The sequence below is a fragment of the Narcine bancroftii genome, chromosome 14, assembly GCF_036971445.1.
Source record: "Narcine bancroftii isolate sNarBan1 chromosome 14, sNarBan1.hap1, whole genome shotgun sequence".
NCBI classification, from domain to species: Eukaryota; Metazoa; Chordata; class Chondrichthyes; order Torpediniformes; family Narcinidae; genus Narcine; species Narcine bancroftii.
The window spans coordinates 29210436-29227427 of NC_091482.1; the positions used below are offsets into that span (position 1 = coordinate 29210436).

At 42.1% G+C, this 16992-nt stretch overlaps 1 protein-coding gene and 1 long non-coding RNA gene across 2 annotated transcripts in view; one reads left to right on the forward strand and one right to left on the reverse strand.

The window, feature by feature from the left end:
• Positions 1 to 2938: 2938 nt before the first annotated feature.
• Positions 2939 to 5625, reverse strand: LOC138749542 (uncharacterized). Its single transcript, XR_011348736.1, has 2 exons — positions 5005 to 5625; positions 2939 to 3224 (listed from the first exon to the last, which is right to left on the reverse strand). It is a non-coding gene; the product is annotated as an uncharacterized lncRNA (long non-coding RNA).
• Positions 5333 to 16992, forward strand: part of tmem132e (transmembrane protein 132E) — a 670647-nt gene continuing 658987 nt past the window's right edge. The window contains exon 1 of the mRNA XM_069911026.1: positions 5333 to 5853. Within this exon, the coding sequence (XP_069767127.1) occupies positions 5808 to 5853 (46 nt within the window). The 5' untranslated portion in view covers positions 5333 to 5807. The remainder of the gene's footprint in view (positions 5854 to 16992) is intronic.

Genomic DNA, 16992 nt, shown 5'->3' on the forward strand with positions numbered 1-16992 from the left:
GGCTACCTGCATTGGCAACTGGCATATATACAGGCCTATTGTATCTTCAGGACGATGCGGGTAAGCGCAAATTCCTTGTAGACACAGGTGCTGAACTTGGTTTTTTCCCGCCGACCTATTTTGAAAGGACGCATAAAAAAATTTCACTTGACCCTGCGAGCGGCTAATGGAACTGCCATTCCAAGTTTTGGCACTAGACTAGTCACAATCAGAATAGATGGAACCACGTTCTATTGGAATTGTGTCCTCGCTTCTGTCGCTCAACCCATTTTGGGTGTGGATTTTTTCTGTTCCTCTGACTTATTGGTAGATGTAAAATGCAGAAAATTAGTTCACGCCACCACCTTTCAGACCTATCAACTGCCGTGCATCAAGGGGAGAGTTTCACAGCTCGGAGTACACACGTTACACAAGTACGCATATACTGCTCTATTCAATGAATTTCCCCATATTCTCACCTCCAACTTCAATGCCTCAAGAACAGCTCATGGTGTGTCTCATTACATAGACACACCAGACCCACTGATCCATGACAAGGTTCATCGTCTGGCACCTGATAAATTGTGGCAAGCTAAGGCAGAATTTAAAGCAATGGAAGAATTGGCTATCATCCGATGCTCAAACAGTCCTTGGGCCTCACCTTGCATATGGTACCCAAGAAGACCGCCGGATGGAGACCCTGCGGCAACTACAGTAGGCTTAGTGATGTCACTACACCCGACAGATACCCAAATCCACACATACAGGATTTCACCCCCCATCTGCATCATTGCTGCATATTTTCAAAGATTGATTTGGTTAAGGGATATAATCAGATACTGATTCATGAGAATATTGTCTTGGGAATATTTGGTCTTTTTGATTTTCTCAGAATGTCATTTGGCTTAAAGAATGCCGCGCTAACTTTTCGGTGGCTTATGGATGCTCTAGGCAGAGGTTTAGATTTTTCGAATATTTACTTGGATGACATCCTTGTAACAAGTCAAAATGAGCAAGATCACCGCCTGCATTTGCACCGTCTTTTCCAACGGCTCCAAGACTTTGGTCTGACAATTAACCTTGACAAGTGTCAATTTGGCAAGTCAACCACAGAATTCTTAGGGCATAAAATAACAGCAGACGGCATATCTCCATTATCAGGCAAGGTAGACGACATCCGTACATTCTCCAGACCTGTCACTGTCAAAGGGCTACATAATTTTTTGGGAATGATAAATTTTTAATCACAGATTTATTCCCAGGATTGCTGACATCCTGTGACCACCCCCCCACACCCCCGTTTGACATAATCTCTGCTCCAAACAAAAACATTACCTGGAACGGAGAGGCCGCATTTGTGACCGCCAAAGAAGCAATGCTTGAGCATCCAAATCCTGAAGCTGCTTTCACGCTTAGCACAGATGCCTCGGGAACAGCTGTGGGTGGAATTCTGGAACAATATATCAGCCCCTTGCCTTCTTTAGTCGTCATCTAAGACGAACAGAATTGAAGTACAGTGCCTTTGATCGAGAACTATTAGCACTTTGTCTTGCTATAAGGCACTTTCATTATATCTTGGAAGGTCGATATTTCACCATATTCACAGACCATAAACTGCTCGTTTTTGCCTTTAGCAAAGTTACGGATCCTTGGTCGGCAAAACAACAATGACATTTGTCCTATATTTCAGTTTACTATGGACATATGTCATATTTTAGGAAGGGACAATCTGGTCATAGATGTGCTCTCTAGATCAAATGTGTGCCATATTCAAGGTGGAGTCAACATTGCTGAACTGGCTGCAGCATAATCTGTGGATATGGATGTACAAGGATACAGTATAGGTATTACTGGCACCACAACAAGGTAGTCCAGAACTCCTTTGTGATGTATCATTGGGCTATCCTCGACCATTGGTCCCATTATCTTGGAGACGGTGTCTTTTTGATGACATTCACAATCTATCACACCCATCCATCAGGACTTCAGTCAAAATAATGTCAAACAAGTACATGTGGCATGGGCTGAAAAAAGATATCGCGCAATGGGCACAAACGTGTATATCCTGCCGATCTGTGAAAAGTCAACACCACACCAAGGCGCCTCTGCAGCTTTTTCTGACAATACGCAGAAGATTTGAGCATGTGGATCTGGTTGGATCATTACAAGCATCACAGATGAGGTATATTCTAACGGTAGTACACTGCTTCACACGCTGGCCAGAGGCCATTCCATTACCAGTCAGTGATACTGGGGCATGTGCTAGAGCATTCATCTTAAATTGGATTTCTAGATTTGGAGTGCCTACACACATAACTTTGGACTGTGGCCCACAGTTCACTTCGGCATTATGGGCTTCCTTGGCTCATTTTTGTGGTACAAAGTTGCACCACACTACTGCATACCATCTGCAGTCCAACGGCCTGGTGGAACGTTTCCATTGGCAACTTATATCTTCACTGAAGGCCCGACTTCCGGCCCCAACTGGGTTGATGAATTACCTTGGGTTCTACTAGGAGTATGAACAGCTCCAAAAGAAGATCCGTCTGCAGAATTGATGAATGTTACAGCTCTTATGGTTCCAGGAGATATTCACTTCACAAGCAAATCAGACATGGATGTCCTGCAACAACTCCACAAGGGTATTGTTAACAGCAAACTATCCTCTACCAACTGGCATGGCAAACCTAGGCAACAAGTGTCCCAATCACTATTAAACACTGAATTTGTATTCGTATGAAGATAGGTTCCAGGAAGATGATGTAGTGGGTGCACAGCACGGTATTGCGAACCCGTCACCGTCAGTTCACAGACTTACCTGATACATCCCGGGCTAGCAGTGCTGGGCGCCAAAGTACAGCGAGTGAATCAGGACCAGCAGCTGTTCACTAACAAGCTCATTAACAGGCAGGGAATAAAAGGTCTGTGTATGTCTGCAATAAACCAGTCTTGAGTTGACTACCTTTGCGTGTGTTTGCCTTTATTTAGTAGCATCTACCGTAGTAGTCGCTAAAATAGCATTATTGATGATTTTGTCATCTTGCCTAAAATTAAAATGTAAATTGATTAACAGTAATCACATAGATAAACTGAGTAAACATTTTGAACTAATTACATCATTAGAATAGGAAAAAGTTAAGAGTTCATAGCTATCAAGGATCTCCTTGGTGGTTCTGGACTTCTGACAGCTTTATCAGGTTATCCTGCTCTGTTCACCCTCTGCTCATTCTCCTGGTTATGCTGCTCTGCAAGACAAATAGCCTGTAGTCAAAGGAAGCAACAGGAACATTTTCATTAAGCTGGAAAGGGTGCAGAAAAGATTCATGAGAATGTTACCAGGGCTGGCAGACTTGAATTATTAAGAGGGTGGGTAGGCTGAGATTTTTCTCACTGGGGAACAGGAGGTCCAGGATGGAGGGGGAGGGGACTTGAGGTTTATAAAATCATTAGGGACATAAATAAAAATAGTCATGCTCTTTCTCCAAGTGTAGATTTGTAATGGGGAAAGATTTAAAAGGGATCTTATGGCATTCCCCCCACCAATGTCCAGGGTACTTAGTACATGCAACAAACTTTCAGAAGAGGAAGAGGCAGGTACAATTGCAATGTTTATGTTATTTAATTTTAGACAGATGATTGGGCTAAACATAAGCAAATGAGATTAGTTTAGATTCACAATGTGGTCAGCATTGACAAGTTGAGTTGTAGAGTTGTCAGCTTCTGTGCTGAAGAATGCTTTGACTCTAGTCACCCGAACACTAACTTTCAAAGTACCTGTAATTTTTTTTTATTGGAGAAGCCTTGAAGATGAACTCCATCAGTACACTCTTCCCTGTCAATTTTTCATTGCTTTTATATATCAAAACAGGGAGGAGTTAACTTTTGGGCACAACGCTTAATGTGTTCAGGCTCCAGTTATAGAATGAGTGCTCCATTTGTGTCACATGCATAAAAACAGTCACACCACGATTCTTCTAATCAACAGGTTCCCAGGATGAATATTTGCATAGATAGACAGAGCATGAAACGTGCATGCATATAAATGCACTAGAGACTAATAAAGAATCTCTAAAGCTTTGAACACAGTAATCAATAAGCAACCAACATGACGGTCCCATTAAATAGCACAGCTGGGCTGCTGTTGAATTCTCCCAACACTCCACATATATAGGACTTCAGCTACATTTAATTCATATACGCTGGTATTAAATCAATGTTACATGCTGATTTACGTAATGATCCGTCTGCTCTGCATATTTCTAGTGGATGACAGTGCCCCGCATCGTCATCTTCCCAATCTGACAAACAGCGAATCTCGATGAACTGACCCCCCCCCCCCCCCCCCAAACAAACTTTCCTCAATAAACATCAAACACGAAAGGGGCGAGTGAAAACACTGCGATCTCCCTGGGACACGTGAAAGAAACGTGCTTTCCAGGTGTCACACTCGCAACTCTTGATTTGGACCCAAGACTTGGCTTTGTCCGACTACTCTCGAAAGGAAAGGCGACGGCTGAGCAGTCGGGAGGCGAAGTCTTCATCTGGGGCAGCGCTGCAGGGATCCCCGGGAAGGGATGCGGGACGTTGGACTCCATGTCATGAGTCATCGAACAGCAGAGTCCCCACAAACCGGGGAAGGGGGAATCATTGCTCAGTAATTCCAATGGCCTGGATGCATTTCCGGAGAAGATGCGATGGCAATCACCTCCCCTCTCCATGTGACAGCGACCGCAGCTTCGGGGAGCTGCAGCCCACGTGACGCAGTGGGACTCTCATTCCGCTGTTTTTCCTCGCGGCGACCGGTAACGCACCGGAGCGAGCGCAACTCGGACCATTTCACGCCCCCGGAGCGAGCGCAACTCGGACCATTTCGCGCCCCCGGAGCGAGCGCAACTCGGACCATTTCGCGCCCCCGGAGCGAGCGCAACTCGGACCATTTCGCGCCCCCGGAGCGAGAGCCGCCAAGTTCGTAGGCAAGCTCCAACTGGAGAAACTCAGGGGCAGCCGAGGAGACCTCGTTCTTACCTCGTCGGGCGACCCGCGGCGAAAGAGAAAAGGCAACTTCCCGTCTGGAGAACCCTCCTGGAGCCGCCGGGGACTGCGGCGTGCGAGGGCGAGGAGGGGGGGTCCGGCGGCGGCGGCAGCTCTGCTCTCGATGCTGCCTCCGCCGCTGCTGCCTGGCGGCCGGTTGGGTCAAAGGTCCCGTGGAACTCGCCGGGCTGGTGTGACGCTGTGGGTTTAAAGGGGGGGGGGGAGGGGGGGAAGGAAAAAAAATAGAGACAGGCGGCTTGTTGGCAGGAGCAGCCGCTGTGGAATCCGACTCGCTCGCGCCGCTGCAGCTGCCGGGGGGGGGGGAAACTGGGCAGTCTCGTGCCGCGCGGGAGCCGTTGGTGGCCGCGAGACAGCGCGGGAGCCGTTGGTGGCCGCGAGACAGCGCGGGAGCCGTTGGTGGCCGCGAGACAGCGCGGGAGCCGTTGGTGGCCGCGAGACAGCCCCGAGTCGCCCGGCTCCGGCGCTATCCCCCTGGAGGTGGGGTTGGGGAAAGGGGGGGGGGGTCGTGTGGTGGACGCATCCCCGGCATTTGAAAGCCCTCGGACCCGCAACTGACACTTGCCCCCCCAACCCCAACCCCGTGCCCTCAGTTTGCAAAACGCGTCTCCAGATGAGAGGGAGGGAAGATATCTGCCAGCCGCGCCTGGGCGGCCCCGACGGTTCGAAGGGGACGGAATAAAACTTCCAACACGTGTGCCTTGGCGAAGAAGAAAGGCGAATGTGACTGCGGTCCTTGGGCGGTGAGCAAGCCAGAGTGGTTTAAAATCCAGGTCAACATGTTGTGTGGGACCGTGGCTTTCGTTCTCCTCGCGGTCGCAAGAGGTGAGTGAAGATGCACTTGGGTTTTCTTTTACTCTCTCTCTCTCCTCGTGTGTTGGGTGAGGGACGAAGCGACGGTTTTATTGCGACGAGATGAGAGGAAGCCGGCGTTTCTGCTTGGCGGCTGGGTCCCCCCCCCCCCCCCCCCCTGGGCTGACGGGCCGCCGTGGGGGCACAGTTTGGTGTCTCCCCCCCCCCTCCCCTCCCCAGTTTATTCTGTAAAGGATCTATTCATGGGGTCAGAATTTATTACTGTTAAATGTTTGCTGATTCTTGTCTAGTTTTTTGTTCCGCGATGCTCCCGTTTTTATTTATCTCGAATCTTTTCACTTCAGATCATTTTCTTGCTTTCTCTTCACTGATCGTGTTGGGGTTTTTAATCGATTTTGCAGAATGATTAATGCGAGGAGTGTGTGTGTGTGTGTGGGGGGGGGGGGGGGGTTGTTGTTGAACGGGGGGAATTCCTCGCCTTTGGCTGATTCGGACTTCAACTCTACCGGGTCTATCCGGGCTCGCATTTTCAGATGGATGGCACATCCTCGCTGGACTGACGGCAGCCTCCTCCATTCTCCCTCTAATGCGTCTGCCTGGTGTCTCCTGCATCCGTCCCTTTCCACTTTCTTATCGTTCATCTCCTTTCCAAATGCACTTCCGCTTCCCATCCTCCTGATCTTTTTGCCCGAGAGCATCTGGTGGGCAACAAACATTACGCTGGCATTAACGTGAGTGGCTCCAAAAGTTTGGGGCTTTTAATAAAGTGATCGTTCATCTGTTAAGAAAAGTGTCGGGGAAATCGGTGTCCTGAGACTCGCCGCCCCGGAGCGAGAGGAACACGGGCGATTTTCTTCTTCCCGGTCTTAAATTTCCAGTTTCCTCCCTTGGAAGCGATGAAGTTGAGGGTGTTAGGAATTCGGTCTTTCCTAATTGTTTTTGGATCAGTCACCCAATACCACACAAGTTGTGTTTCGCCGCCTGGCAGCTGGTGCTGTTGGAGCTCGATGGACAAGGATTATACGTCGAGGCAAAGGCGGGGTGTTGCGTTCTGTCTCAAAACTGCACCACAGAACAGCTCCAAAAAGTGAGCCCTTGTACGTTCTGGGCAGCCGGGAATGCTTTACCCGTCTTCAATAGGCAGATAATAATTACGGTATTTGTGTTTTGCCGTTATTCAAGGCAAGTATTAACGTTTTTGTATGCGTTCAATGACCTGAGAAACCATTTCGTAACAAGTCAAGGTAATGGTACTGAATAATTAATTTGGACTGTAGACGTCAGGATTGTTTTGTATTTAACATAGATTCTCACTTTCCAACCCCACCATTTCAAACGTTCAACGTGACCAGCGCCCCTCCACAACCATTCCTGGTCCGTGACTTGTAACTTTAACCCGTTTTTCCTTGTCCCTTCCCAAAAAGAAACGCCTCTTGTCAATGAGACCCACTCCTGGTTCCTCCAAAAAAATTCTTGTGAACGCTTTCCCTTGAAGATTGAATGTGAACAACTGTGCTTGAATTATTACATCCATATTTTATCGACATTGCCTGATTCTGGACATCGCAGTATGTCTGCTGGTGAAACAATAGTCCAAGCCATTGATACCTCTAATCTGTATTGCTGAAATGCATTTCCTCATAATCGTGCATCAACTTGATGTTATCAAAACGGTCGGTGCCTATATCTTCCTTCAACTTTCAGACCAATATTAGCTCTTTGTTGAAAGAGCCCAATCATTTAATTCTCATCCTCTGGTTTTGTTCCTCATTAACACCTCCAATGTTCTACCCCTCTGTAATTATTGACTTAATTGATGCCACTGATGTGCAAATTTATTCATTCCATTATTGATAGAAATTCACCTCCATCGACCAAGGCCACTAAGCTTTGGAATTTCACCTCCTTAAAAAAAACACTCTACCTTTTTAATATACCCTGAAATCTACTTCTTTGACCAAAATAATATTCCAAGTAACCCAGTATCAATATATTTAATAATTTTCTGGAAAGATCTTTGGAATGTTTCACTTTCTTTAAAAGGTGGTTTGTGAATGGAAGTTGCTGTTACTATTACAACTACTGGAATTTAAAAAAAAAAAATTTCTTCTTTTTAAAATCATGTATATGACTTGACTAATGTGACGGTACTTCTAAGCACAGTTGATAGTAATTTTGAAATTTGTATGAGATATTTGCTTATTTAACCAATTTTTAAACAAAGTGCCTTGAGTAGATGGCTCATTTTCGTTGTTGGGAAACCAATACATAGGCTTTGTAAATCAAGAATTCTCCAGGTTTTTGAGGCAGACTATCCAAATCTGCAAATGGAAGGACTTTAAGGCTTCCATCATGATTGGTAGCCTTTGCAAGGTTGCCTATGATTATTAATCTATTAAAAATTTGTTTTAGGATCAGAATTTCATGCAAAATAAGTGAGGGTAATAGTATGTTAATGTGGTTTTGTAAAAGTTGTTATAGGCACACTACTTGTGTTCAGCCATCAAAACTCTTCTCTCTTGAACATTGAATGATGTGATCTCACTATTATGGTAGATACACGATCCATTTGTTGCAGGAAAGTTTGCTCATTTCTGGCTAAGTGTCATTTTATTCATGCTGTTAAATATTGTTAAGTTTTTCAGCACAAGGCATTAAACATAGCAGAACTGTTATTGGAGTCAGATGAGCATCGTTAGAGAATTAAAAACTTAATATTTTTCCCTAAATAAAATCTCATTCTCTGCTTACCTTTAGGCCTAATTTGCTTTGATTTCATTGTCTCTAATTAGTCTAAACTTCAGTGTTCTGGTCAGATTCACTAAAGTTTGGCCTAGTTACTCAGGTTCCAGATGCTGTTTACCTTTTGTTTTTTGACAATAGAATTACCAAGTATCTGCAATGTGTTCCAACAATTTGTACTTGTGCATTTAGTTAACGTTTAAAGCATTTTAATGCTCCAGTATAACAACATCTGAGACATTCAATAAGAGCCCAATCTAATCCATAACAAGTGTGGAATGTATCAATCTGATATTACATTTAATTGTTAATGAAAAATAAAATATTTGTCTTAAATATTCCTCAAACTAATTTTTCAAATCGTGAAGAAATATTTCCTACTTCCAATGATGGTTTTTTGATGACTCCTCATTTCAGTACCTCCAATTAAATGAAAGCCTTTAGTATCTATTGAAATAGCCCTTTCTATACATTTTAAAACAATATTAATTTTGTAATTGATAGTCAAGTTTTTGTGCCATTATTACACCAGAATTTTTCATTCGGGGTGCTCTCTGACTAAGTCTGACTGTAAGAGGCACTTAGGCAATTCGTACAGCTGGCAAATCTGTCTGCTTTGCAGCAGGAAAAAGAAATTTCATGTAATATGACACTGTTTTATTACAATGATAATAATTTGAATTTTGAGTAGATTTTGCCTGAGTGAAATAAGTCCCAATGATAGTTTATGAAACCATTTTCAACAACAATGTGTAATACACAAATGTCTGCAGACAACACGATTGAAATCAAAACGCAATGCTGAAGAAACTCAGCAAGTCAAACACTACTTTATCTTTTTTTTCTTTGGCTTGGCTTCGCGGACGAAGATTTATGGAGGGGTAATGTCCACATCAGCTGTAGGCTCGTTTGTGGCTGACAAGTCCGATGCGGGACAGGCAGACATGGTTGCAAGGGAAAATTGGTTGGTTGGGGTTGGGTGTTGGGTTTTTCCTCCTTTGTCTTTTGTCAGTGAGGTGGGCTCTGCGGTCTTCTTCAAAGGATGTTGCTGCCCGCCGAACTGTGAGGCGCCAAGATGCACGGTTTGAGGTGATATCAGCCCACTGGCGATGGTCAATGTGGCAGGCACCAAGAGCTTTCTTTAGGCAGTCCTTGTACCTTTATATACTTTATATAGCAAAAGCAAATGTATATAACCAACATTTTGGCATGAAGAAAATGTAGACAGGCACTTGAAGAAACTGGTGTTTTTTTTGGGGTGGGGAGTGTGGTACAGGTACATTGTCATCAACAATGTTTCATTGTCATGCTTCTAAACCTGGCTATATTGTCCAAAGTGAGCAAAATAAACCTTGTTTTGAATTAATAAAAAAATTGAAATCGTCTTTAGGAACATTTTAAATGTTATTTTAAAAAAAATCTTTTTATTCTTTGTCATTTCCTGTAAGTTCAGATATTTTTGTCTAAGTTCATACAAAGAATTGTAAACAAACTGCAATACAAAAAATAAAAATGTAATGCAGGTACAAGATCCTTTATCCGGAACCTTTGGGGGACGGTGTGTTTTGAATTTTGGATTTTTCCGGATTTCGGAAAGCAAGATTTAAGGCCACCTGAATTGTGCTGCAGTCTCTCTCTCTTCCCCCCCTCCTCCCCTCTCGGCTGCTGGTACCTCGGCCGCCCGGCCTGCACTGCTGGTCCCTCCCCCTCCCCTCGCCCGTCTCTCCGCTTCTCTCCCCACTTGCTGGATTTTGGATCTTACCGGATTTTAGATGTCCAGATAAAGGATCATGTACCTGTAATGAATAATGTTCGGAGTCCCTAAATGAGTCTCTAAATTTATTGTTGAGGAGTCTGATGATGGAGGAGTAGCAACCTGAACCTGGTGGTACAAGTTTTGTGGTACCTATACCTCTTTCCTGATGGGAGCAGAGAGACCGAGCATGTGCTGGGTGATGGATCCTTGATGATTGCTGCTGGCTGAATCCATGCAGCGGTTTCTACTTGGAGGTATTGATGCCCCCAAACCAGGCCATGATACAGTCAGTCGCTTGCATGCTTTCTTCACAATAACATTCATGCATTGGGTCCAGGAAAGGTCCTTGGTGATGGTAACTCCAAGAATTTAAATTTGCTCAGTCTCTCCACCTCTGATTCCCCCAATGATCACTGGGTTGTATACCTTTGCTTTTCCTTCCTGAAGTCCACAATCAGCTCCTTGGTTTTGGTGACATTAATTGGGAGGTTGTTATTGGTGCACCATTCAGCCAAGTTTTCAATCTCACTCTTGTACACTGACTCATTGCCCCTTTTTATACAACCCACTACTGTGGTATTGACAGCAAATTTGTAGATGGTGTTACTGAGTAACAATGTCATAAGTGTAAAGCGAGTAGAGGAGGGGTTTAAGAATGCAGCCCTATAGTGCACCAGTACTGATGGAGATTGTGGAAGAGATGTTCTGAACAATCCTCACTGACTGTGATCTGCAGGTGAGGAAATCTAGGATCCAATTACACAGTGGTATTTTGAAGCCCAAGTCTTAGTGTTGCTTATCATATTTGAGGGGATGATGGTGTAAAATGCTGAACTGTTAAACATTCTGGTGTATGCTTCCTTACTGTTCAGATGTTCAAGGACTTTGTGTAGAGCCAGTGAGATGGCATCTGGCATAGACGTGTTGTTGCGGTATGCAAATTGGAAAGGATCCATATCACTGCTCAGATAGGAGCTGATGTGATGCAACACCAGTATCTCAAAACACTTCATCACTGCGGATGTGAGTGCCACTGGTTGGTAATGATTTCAACATTCTTCTTGTGCATGGGTACAATTGAGGCTTGTTTAAAACATGGTACCATGCCCTTCTGGAGTGAGATGTTGAAGATATCCGTGAATACATTGGCAAGTTGGTCAGCACAGATTTTCTGCACTAGACAGTGTATGTCATCTGTTCCAGATGCTTTTCTTCGATTCACTTTCCTGAAGGCATCCCGCATGCTGTCACCAGATATTAACAATGAAGGATCATCAGGGGATCTGGGTGTGCGCAATGGTTTTTCCTTGTTCTTGTCATTCAATCGGGGTTAGAAGGCTGACAAAAAAAAAAGAAAAATTACCTTTCTGTAAAAGCAACTTCCAAATTGCAAATTTGTTATCCATTGAAAAGGTACTAAAGCAAATCTATTTCACTACTGTTATGAGCCCAGAGGACCCCAAAACCCAGCAGCAATAGATATTTACCAAGACAAATGGTTACTTAAACAAAACTTGCTTTTAATTATCTTTAAACATGAAAACAGAATCACTCTTTAACTTATCACTATTGACTTAACTAACCCAACTTAACCCCCTTCTAATTCTAAGTGATGTGTATGTAATGTGTGTATAATTTCAGAAAAGTTATTTGATTCACAGTCCAATCTCACTTCTCATTCCTCCAAGCTTACTGGTTGCAGGCAATTCTTATACTGTGCACAGAATCTAACATTTATAAAGTTCACCAGGCTTTGGTGCTTGAAAGGTAAATGGTTACCGCTCAGGAAGGTTCTTGTTGGTTTTCAGAGAGCGATTTGTTCTAGGACATCCGCAACTGATTTACTTCATTTCACTTCAAATCGGCCACTTCAGTGTCTTGCTGACAAAACTTGCCCTACCACGGTTCTCCAGATAATAACCTCTTTCTTTCAGGTTACCACAGAGTGCCTTTTTGTTTCCCTTATTCCAAGTGAAACATTAGGTAGCCAGTCTTCTCCTCTTGTATGAACCATATGAACCACAAGGGCTTTGACCAGGCTGAACTAAGCACTCACAACCCATCTTCCAAATGGGGTTTTCCACAAGCTTGCCAGCTTATCCTGTTCCAGTCCCTGCTGCTGTTGCTGACTGTAACACTAGAAGTGATCTCTGTGTCTCTTGATCTCTCTCTCTCTGAGAGAAAGCCTGTTTTACTCTCTCTGCTTGCAAAACCACATGACCCTCTTAGAACAGCAAGTTCCACTGCACAGTATGCGGTTCCGACAAGCTATTTCATCTGTTGCCTTTTTGTAAACAACAATCCATTAGTGAAGTCTCTTGGGCACTCTCCAAAGCTTTTGTAAAGGCTCTGAGGCCCTGACATGTGTAGCATTAGCAGAGCTCCAGTATTTTACATAAAATCTGTTTTAAAGTGTTTGTATGTAACCTACACTAACAAATCCTGCCCCAATTTATCTCCCAAAAACATATCTATATTCCATCAAACTACCCTCCTGTTCCCGTTTCTCCCCCCCACCCATTTCCTTCACCAATGTGAAGTTGTTATTTGCCATAGAAAGATGATGATATCTTTACTGTGATCCATCATTTTGCCAGTTATTTTTTTTTTAAATGTAGTTAATCTATTCAATACTTCATGACATTTTTTCAACCTGAAAAGTTATTTTAATTTATGTTGTGGTGAGGTGTCACTTTAACAATGAAGGCCTTTATCTGAAAGGTCATTGCTTAATTCATAACACTCTAAAATTAAAGAGAACAGTTGGAAGATCAAGCGTTGAGGAATTGTCTTTATTCCTAGTAATTTGTGACCCAGTGAATAAATTATCAGGTACCACACATTTCTGCATGTGTATTTATGTAGAGTAAAATGTACAACTTTGCATACTGTAATTTTGATCTTTTTTGAAATCTAGGGAAATAATTCATGGATCCTACTGATTGTTAAAGCTTGTGTGATGTGCACTGAATTTTGTTCTTCAGTCTTCAAGCAATAAAAAAAATCTAAGATTGCATGCAACTTAAATTTTTGGTGCATAATGAGTTTGCATCAATTTTCACTTTAGAAAGGAAAGTGACATTTCCACTCAATGATATTCGTTTTACTCACTTCTTATTCTGTGAGTTGTTATCACTTTATTTGACAACCAGCTGAGTGCACAAAAAAGCCTAAATAATACCTACTTCTTTGCAAGGATTCACAGTTGTCCACTTGGAAGTAAATTTACTACATTGATCTAAGATGCACTTGGATATGGTAAAGGGAGAAGGGAAATAAGATCAGAAATTGTAGAATCTTTGTGAGTAGAATTGGGGGGAAAAAACTGGGAGTTGTATAACCTCCAAACAGTAGCAAAAGTAAACCAAGAAATTACAGGCGAGTGAGCCTGAAGTGTGAAGTAGGTAAATTATTGAGGAGTGCAGAGGAACAAAGGGATCTGGGAATACAGAAACCTAACTCCCTGAAAGTGGCATCATAGATAGCGTTTGGCATCTTGGCCTTCATTAATCAAAGTATTGAGTACTTTGAGGTTGGTGAGGCTAAATTTGGAGTATTGTGTGCAGGACTGGTAGTCAAACAACAGAAAGGATGTCAGTAAGATTGAAAGAGTGCAGAGAAGATTTACTAGGAAGTTGCCAGGTTTTCAGAGTTGAGTTGCAGGGAAAGATTAAACAGGTTAGGACTTTATTCCTTGCAGCATAGAAGAATGGGGGGAGATTTAATAGAGGTTTACAAAATTGAGGTATATAGACAGAAAAATGTGAGCAGGCTCTTTCCACTTAGATTAGGAGAGATGAATACAAGAGGAGACATGGCTTTAGGGTGAAAGGGGAAAAGTTTGGGGGAACTTCTTCACAGAGAGTGGTGGGGTGTGGAATGAGCTGCCATCTGATGTGGTAAATGAGGGCTCACTCTTAGCTTTTAAGAATAAAGTTTCGTGGATGGGAGAGGTCTGGAGGGTTGCAGGTCAGTGGGACTAACGGAATGATGTTTTGGCACAGACTAGAAGGGCCAAGTGGTCTGTTTTTCTGCTGTAGTGTTCCATGATTCTAAGATGTGTGGTACAAATTACAATAGACAGCAGAGAAGGCATGTAAGAAAAGTAATGTTACGCTGGTCAATAGCGACTTCTACATGCAGGTAGACAGGGAAAATCAGGTTGGTGCATTACAAAACTATAGCGTTCCTATTGAAACCTTTTGTAAGCTGAAATGGCGTAAAGTGGACCCTTTCAATACTTTTGGAGGCTATTTTCGTAAAAGCGAAAACCCATTCAAATTCTTTAGTAAAAGCGGATACAGTTTTCTTTGTAAAAGTGAATTTTTGTAATTCGAGTATTTGTAAAGCGGGATATACCTGTAAAGATCATTGCAAAGTCATGGGAAAGGAGCTGGCTTAAGTTGATTGGAGGGTGACACCAGTAGGGATAATGGTAGAGTTCCAGTGGCTGGAGTTTTTGGGAGTATTCAGAAGATGCAGGATCATTTTATCCCAAAGAAGCACTGACATTCTTAAAGAACATCAAGGCAAGCATGGCTGATGGGGGAAAATCAAAGACAATGTAAAAGTGCATGTTTTATGGCAAAAATCATCAGGAAGCTGGAGGATTTTTAAGGGAAGCTCTTAAAAACTAACAAAATGCAAAAAAAAAAGAGGGAAGGTAGGATCACCAATAATTTTAAAAGAATAAATGTTCACTGGTGATTTTAGTGTTCTTTAGTAGTTTTTCCTGTTCTATCACTTAATGCTGGAATTTAAAGAATTATTTGAACAACTTTAGTCTGTATGCTGCCACAAACAATCTCGTTCAGTGGTCTTGACCCCATTCCTTTTTTCTGAAAATCTAAAGCACTCAGTTTTCCTGTTTTGTTGACTTGAAATTGATATATGAACGGTGGAAATTAAATTGGCAGAAAAGATATGAGAACCTAAAAGTTTTTTTTTAAAAGCAGATTGTCGAACTAATGTGGGAGCAGTTGATAATGAATGAGGGTTAAGGAGGGTTCAGAGAACAGTGATCACAAAAATATGGAATTTTACATAGATAAAATATATTCAGTTAAAAACAATTCATGGATCTGAATAAAGTCATGAGGGAAGTGTTGACTATTGTAGCTTGCATTAAAGGGTACTATAGTATATGAGTAGTGGCAAATATAATGAATTGGTGGATAATCTACAAGTAATACATTTCCCTTTCTAAAGCAAAAAAAATTGAGCAAGAAATGTCCTAGCTATCAAAGAAAAAGTTTTGGAATGCAGGAAATAATGTTGTGAAAAGATATGGAAAATTTCAGAATTCAGCAGAGGTCCAAGCCATTGACATGGAAAGTGAAAGTGGATGATGAGAGGAGTCCAGTGAAAAGCAAGTGTAACTGCTTCAGTAATATGTTAAAAGAGAAAGATTAACTTAAGTTGATATTTATACCTTTCATGTTGTGCATCCTTGGAGAGAATACATTTTGTACAATAGAAAATGGTGGAAAATATTTGACTGACTGGAAAAAGGGAGTTTCTGGAGTTTCATGGTCTTCTCTGAATAGGAATTTCAGAGATTTGCATTAACAATAGTATTGGTGAAATCACTGAGATGGAACAATTGAGGACCTGATGATCACAGTCCTAATGTTTTCAAAGGAGATAGTTAACAAGATTGTCAATAGAACATTGAAATCAAAGTTTCATAAATTTTAGAATTGTTTCATAGACTGGAAAATAGCAAAAGAAACTTCCCTATTAAGAGAGGAAAGAGGAAAAATAAGGAATTGGAGATTAGTTAAAGCAAAGTTGTTCTATTTTTGAGATGTTCTCTGGTAAAATAATTGCTTTTGAACACCAAAGTAGATCTGGCTTCTTGCTGAGAACCCACTTCCTGATAAATAGAATTAGATGAAGAACTGGGACACTCGCAGACATGAAGCAAGTAGTCAAAGGCTTTATTGATCAGAAGATGCAGACTTGCCTCTACATGCTGCTGGCTCATGTCCAAGGCAAGTAGGAGGGAGGAGACTAGGGATCTTGGCCTTTATTATGGGATCTTATGGGGCAGGGCTACAGATACAGAAGGCAAGCCAGGCTGCCCAGCCAAGTGAGCTCATGTCCTTAGTACTGTGTTCCACCACACTGAACATATTTTTTGATACAGCTTTTATTAAATAGTAAATATAGAACAGATCAGAAAAGGGCAAAAAATACACTTTGTAGTTGTATTCTTGTTCTTCTTTGATTCTAGTAATTTGGCTTTCAAATTTCTATATGTAATTTTATTTTGCAATTTTTATGATTCGTGTTAAGCTCTGTAATGATAGTTCCTATCATATTTTAACACTAGTAAATTAAAAAACCAAATTGTTGAGGAACTCATGGTTTGGGAAACATTAGATGATGTTTCAAGTTTGAGACCCTTCATCGGGACTATGTCTGAATAGATTTCAGACATACTTGCATACCAATGTCCACTTATAATTTACAAAATCTTGAGAAATTATTACAGTTTGTTGGAACAAACTTAGATAATGCTAAAATGTAGAATAACTTGTGTTTGATGGATTTTAAAAATGTTTTCCTGAGATTAAGACCCAGTGCTTCTGAGTTGAAATCTTCAGAGGTTTAAAAAAAAAAATCTACAAATATATAAGGAGTCATCAGTA